Source organism: Apium graveolens, unplaced genomic scaffold, assembly GCF_009905375.1.
Source record: "Apium graveolens cultivar Ventura unplaced genomic scaffold, ASM990537v1 ctg741, whole genome shotgun sequence".
Lineage (NCBI taxonomy): Eukaryota > Viridiplantae > Streptophyta > Magnoliopsida > Apiales > Apiaceae > Apium > Apium graveolens.
The window spans coordinates 48,491-55,204 of NW_027420305.1; the positions used below are offsets into that span (position 1 = coordinate 48,491).

The window sequence follows — 6,714 nt, forward strand, 5'->3', positions numbered from 1 at the left end:
TCAGTTGGCGTGATTAGCAGGTTCATGGAACGTTCAACAGTGACACATCTTAATGCAGCAAAGAGGATCTTGCGATATGTGAAGGGAACTTTAAATTTAGGTTTAACATATACTTAAGGCCAGGGTAATTATCTGTTATCAGGATTCTCCGACAGTGATCTAGCCGAGAATGTTGATGACCGGAAAAGTACAGGTGGAGTGGCGTTTTATTTAGATGAAAGTCTTATCACATGGATCTCTCAGAAGCAACGATGTGTCACCCTATCCTCTTGTGAGACAGAATTTATGGCTGCAACGGCTGCAACATGCCAGGGAATATGGTTGCAGAGGGTTCTCAATCAAATTTGTAATGTGAAGATTGGTCCTGTGACTTTGTACATTGACAACAGATCAGCTATCGACTTGGCGAAAAACCCAGTGTTCCATGGAAGGAGCAAACACATAGATATTCGATACCACTTTATTAGAGAATACGTGGAGCAAGGATTGATAATCGTTAAGCATGTTGAAACTGATGAGCAACGTGCAGACATTCTCTCAAAGGCGTTATCAGTGGGGAAGTTTGAGAAAATGAGGAAGTTACTCGGTGTCAAAGATACAGCAGGAGCTGGGCTTTACTGATCGTCCATGAATACGTTTAGATTAAGGGAGAGTATGTTGGGCTTTGCTGGGCTTAGTAATCTAAACGTAGTCCAAGTCCACTTCATGTAATGAATAAGCAGCGTGTATATCGCTCAGAAGAATAAGTCATCAGGAGGTGGCGAGTTGTTGGAGTCTAGTGGAGGAAAAGTAGCAGTGTAGTTCCTAGTTTGTAGGAGTCTTGGATAGCTGTTAGTTTTTGATTATATGTAATCGGTATGCACTTCTAATTCAAGTAGTTTTATTTCAGTCCATTTCAGTAAATCAAGTGTGTGTCTGTTATTTACTTTTACGTATATTGTCTTCAGTTACAACCTTTCTTTTGTAGAAAAAGATGCACAGGTCTTGATATCTCAAATGTAACTGCTATTTACATGCTTGAGACTGAAAGCTTGATGCAAATAAACGAATTTTTATTTCTTGACACCTCAAGTCCTCAATAGATGGTTTTAGTTTAGAAAAATCTCAACATATTGTTTATAAATCATAAAGAAATTTATTAATGGTAATAATATTTTATGTACTATATCTATTCTTTTTAATCTTTGAACATAACAATATTTTTTCATGATCTCAATCTTCAGAGTTCAGAGAGAGCGTTGATCAATAGTGACACTCAATGAGTTCATGCCTGTAATTCAAGAAGATGAGTAAAGCAAATAAAAAAAATGCGTAAAAGGAGAAAAATAAACACCAAAATATCATCAGCTAACCACATGAATCAGCTGGATAGGGGCATTTTATGATTGTTTATCATGTATTATTTTGCAACTTGGAGATATAATTGTTCTACAAAAAATATTGTTGACATGATAGCTAAATTAAAAGGTTTATGAGATCTATGAGGGAATTCTTAATTTCCCTTGTATAACGAAAGGAAAGAGCTAGCAAATATCAGCTTTATTAGCGATCAAGATGTGAGGAACCTGCAACCGCTTCTGCATTTGGCCCCCATCCCATCGATAGCTTTTTAAACAAATTTTGCAAATTTTTTAAGGTTACAGGGCGTGCCTGCATAATATGTATAGAAAATTAGATATTAGATAAGAACATTTAAGATACATTAGTGTGTGTACTTGTGACACTTTCCTCGGGACAAAAACTCATGTAGAAAATTATGTCATATTCAAAACGAGGAGTAGTGTATCTAGAAGTATTGATGTCGGTTTTGTTGTGCAACTAGGGATGCCCATAGAAGTTGCTAAGGCATACACAATTGCAAATAGTGTGTGCCTCCAGTATTTATGCGTAATAGAGATTTTTTTTTTCTAAACTTGGATTTTGGTAGTGAAATTTGCTGTTTTGTGCCAGAATAGAGTCCACATTTTTACATGTATATAGGAGATCATCTGGATGGACTTACACGAAGGGCTTCAATATATGGGGCAGTCGTCAGTATTGGCGGAATGAAGCTTCTCAGAAGGAGACAACCCCTGCTGCATTGGAATCACATCAAATTATGTTTGTTAAGTACAACAACCAGACCACCCCAAGGGACATAAAACCACTCTCAAGCTATCCGGTGCTTGGTCAGAGACATTTTTTACACAAGTTCTAAATCAATAAGACAATAACTATAGGAACGATATAACAATAGAAACACACAACAGCTTGGAAGATATGCTTACAAAGGTTGCTGGCTAACCTTGGATCATTGGACAGTATGACATAACATTGAATAATATTCTTCAAAACTAAAGAAGACGGTTCATCCTGCATCTTTTCAATTACGTCATTAAAAACCTTCATGATTGCACACAACCGGTTTGCAGGCTCACAGCAATACCGTAGTCCCTGCTCTTGCATCATTATTCTTGACATTATCCAAGATGCAGTCTGTATAGCCATATACAAGTGTTCAGAGTGAGTTTAAAGAGCCAATTAACTATGGGTGTCGATCTATTTATATTTTGATGGTGTACCGGAATTGTTTCAGAATTATTTGCTCAGGTTCTTACTAGGACAATCAAGTCTATGCCATGCAATATAAACCTTATGATTTATATATGGCTGGGTAATAATGTTCATCAACACCAAAATATTAGATGTTCATCAAGTCGACTTGATATGTATTAATACGAAACATGGAGTATTAACTAAAAATCCCTTTTTCAATAAACACCTAGCAGAAACACTAGAAAGGTAGATTAATTTGAAATTTTTAGTAACCAAATTACATACTCTGTACTGTCTTACATGTAAGGTGATATATTGCAGTAAAAAATGCTTGGAAGCAAAAGAATGTTGAGTTCAAATTTTAATGGACACTTACTGATTGTGAAAGTTCGTTTCCATATTCTATGGATTTTAGACACAAAGGGAAGAGTCCTGATTCAAGCAAACAGTGAACAGCAACCTTTGTCGAAGGGTCGCCTACCTGCATAGTAGAGAAGATTCGGATGATATTTGGAGTAGAACCTTATAGGCATATCAGATCATATTAAAGCAAATTGATATGCAATCTGGTAAGAAATAATGGACATTTTCTTCAACTATTGTTCTGATTAAGCTAATTCATCTCAACATTGCATTCAATTCAGAGCTGAAACTTGAAAGGGCGGGTAGCAACTAGCAATGAGAAAATACTTCCATGCAAGGTTACCGGTGCTTAGCTGTTTTAATAATTCAAATGGCTAAAAGTATAAAAAATTGAAGGTATCATGTATTGATTTAGAGTGGAATTGTACCTCCTTCAGAAGACCACCAATGACCCCCAAGCTCATTAGCCTTAGGTACTGGAATGGCTTGCTCGTTTCTTCAGTCTCCAAGAAAGGGTACAAGTAACGATGTATCTGAACTGCAAGGACAGAAGTAAGTTAATACAAGTCTGTCTACGATAAACCTTATCTAGCTCCTTAATTATCCTATTAAAATCAGTTAATGACAATATTTGAATAAGTTATGCAAAATCCTCAACTCAGAATATATGTAACAAACTTGTAACTTCAACTGAATCCTTGATTTCACCTCAGTGTCCTGTTTCTTTGGTGTTCACATAAACAAATGATACCAGCTTGAAATAAAAAGTGAATGCATTTATATATCAAAACACGTCAAGTTCGACAATATCTTGTGTGGTCTTTAAGTAGCAATATCAGACATCAAGAAATCAGCAAAAGTTATAGAATAAAATTAGCTTATATCATTTGGTGAGAAGAAGCTATAACTGTGGATACATCCAACTATGTTGAAGAAGACTAATATAAATACTGAATACATTAACAGAAACAAGTCACATAGCTTTCAGAAAGTGCAGAAAAATACCATTAAGGAACTGCATCTTCGTTTGAGGGTGAGTGGCAAAGCACTGCATTCAATAGAAAATACACTTTGATATTAGAGTTGCATACATAATTTTTAAGTACATAGAGTACCAGCTATGGCTCCTGCATAAGTAAAAATAAATTTGATGTATATAGATAATAAATTTGATAAGTAAAAATAAATTTGATAAGAAAAAAGTTTGACAATTAGGAAATGGAACATATAAAGCAAATACATTACAAAGTTAATACCACTAGAAAAGGAAATTAAAGGAGCGGAAATGACCTCAAACAAAACAAGTACATCACAAACTTTACTTGAATCTTTCATAGTAAGTTTCTCAGGTGTTAATGACTTGTATATAGATAATACTTCCTGCAATAAAGAAGATAATTCCATTAATCACCAACTGTAAAACACAACATTCTCATTTGAATAGATAGAATAGCCAATATAAACCACAAAGCTGAGCTTGTCAAACAAAGTAGTAAATCATTTAAATGATTCCAATGACCATCATGTGCGGATTTCATAAATTGTATCAAGTTCTGATTGAGATGTGATGCAACTTGATCTTAAGGGTAGGACTTCTCTAAGACGTGTGACATAAAAGTTGCAGAACTTCCTTACAATGCCTATTTTCCAGATTTTTGGGTTTCAAAATTTCAAATTTCCAAAATATTTGAGATCTCCGCAAATCTTCTCATTAGTTCAATGAAAATTTCTTCGGCAACTGACAAGCAAGGATACGGGTGCAGAAGTGCTCGGGTGCGTGGACAAAAATCTAATAAATAAATATAATAATATGGGAATTCGGGTGCGGGGGACACGACATATAGAAATATAGATTTTCTCTAGATTTCATGTTACATATATTCAATCTTATTAAAAAAACCACAAACTATAAGCAAATTTAATCAAATGCATAATTTATTGATCTAAAACACAAAATACAGGTAAAATATTTTAATTTATGCAAAAATGAACACTAGCATAATACGTTTGTTTTTACTAACAAAAACTGATACTTAATTTTAGGAAAGTAGGCGGTTAACAGAAATTTTGATTACAAATTGTGGGGAAAGAATCAAAATTAGGATTCAGGATCAATCCCCTATCCGATGAGGGGATGTGCATGTCATAGTATCGGACACAAGGATCAAGGGATTGACAAACAATTATAATCATTTCAAAAGACAAGAAAGAATAAGGATCATTAATCACGAATTATTGATTAAATACTATATAACTGGGGGACTCCGGACTTGAGAAGATCAAATATAACAATGTAACCTAGATACTGCCATTTTGGTTTAGTAGTCCACTTCAGTATTAAGATCTGAGTAAGAAACTCAAATCAAAACACATAACTTTTATTGTTAATGTTAACCAAAATTAGAAGTTAATAAAAAGAATTTATGACATGATATAAACTTAAGCAAGCTATTAAAACAAATACATTTAGTTTGATCAATGCAAAGCATTTGGTAGACCCAAGTCATTCTGCATACCGATAGTAGTAAGAAAACCGTACTGATTGACCGCCAAATGTGGAGGGCCAAATCTTGAATTCTTCCCTGTTTCTGTATTGATAAATCACATATTAGAAATGAAATATACTATATCACCCAATAGACATTAGAACATAGAGTGTAAATAATTTGACTCTGCAGGCTGGACTGCACTTTAAACTTCTAACAAGCAAACTTAAATGATACTATACAGTCATTTAGGCGAGTCAAGATCATCATTTCTCTGCACATACTTATTGTTCTAAATAAAATGTAAAACTACAAAATATCGAAAGAATCCACATAAAAGTGACATTTCGTGCATACAAAGATATATATTTGCACATTCCGATTGAAGAGATACTTTCATAAATCAGACTGATTACAAATAAATATCGATCTATGTTTGTGTATGAACCACATAAAGAATGAAGTCAAACGAATGAGTATATCTGGTTTACATAATCCCTGGTCGATTAAACCAGACTTTATGAAATGAAATGACCAGCATAGACATCATAAAATCATGACAAGGGCACAATTTAACTTGTATTTCAACATATGAATGCATAATTTAAACTCTTTAAAAACTCAGATCTATTGTCAATTACTTCTAATCAAGACACACAAATATAAAAGATAACTCTTAATCATAATTAATCATCAATCATTTCTAACCAGCCACGTTAAACAAGCTTAAACACAAAAAATGCATCCAAAAACATCATTTTTGAATTTACAATTACAGATCAATTTATTTCCACCTAACAACATACACAAACAAACAAAAATGTACATAAAACAAACAAAAATCTTCATAAATGAAGAAAAATGATGGACCTTAATCTGAGTAAGAGATGAAATGGCCTTTTCGCGATGCTCAGGTTCTCGAAGCAACACAACCAAGTCCTCTACACTAGCAGAAGGCCAATCAATAGCTTTGCTAGCACCATCACAGGGACCATTGTTGTTAGCAGGTGCACCATCATTCGACATAACACTGTTGTCACCTTGTATCGGATCAGGATAAAGAGAGTCAGGGAGATTCAACATTGTTTCAGACAAAAACCCTAGATATGAACTGAACAAGATGGCTGCTGCTGTTATGTTGTGTGGGAAAAGAACACTGAACTAAAGATGCGGCAATATATTGGAGGCTGTAGGAATGAATATTTTTTCGGTATTTATAAGATTTTTCATTTTGCTAGAGTCACTGCTGTGTACCTAGGATTGGGTGCTGGAGGTATCCTTTTTGCAGTTATTTGGAAACTGACCAATTGTTTTATTACACGTGGTCACA

The 6,714-nt window shown here is 34.3% G+C and overlaps 1 protein-coding gene across 1 annotated transcript; it reads right to left on the bottom strand.

The window, feature by feature from the left end:
- Positions 1 to 1,542: 1,542 nt before the first annotated feature.
- LOC141704107 (cell differentiation protein rcd1-like) lies at positions 1,543 to 6,467 on the bottom strand. Its single transcript, XM_074507422.1, has 9 exons — positions 6,255 to 6,467; positions 5,415 to 5,486; positions 4,189 to 4,278; positions 3,904 to 3,946; positions 3,327 to 3,436; positions 2,912 to 3,016; positions 2,285 to 2,475; positions 2,003 to 2,075; positions 1,543 to 1,650 (listed from the first exon to the last, which is right to left on the bottom strand). Exons 1-9 carry the CDS (start codon positions 6,465 to 6,467, stop codon positions 1,543 to 1,545), a joined length of 1,005 nt encoding a protein of 334 aa, XP_074363523.1.
- Positions 6,468 to 6,714: the final 247 nt, after the last annotated feature.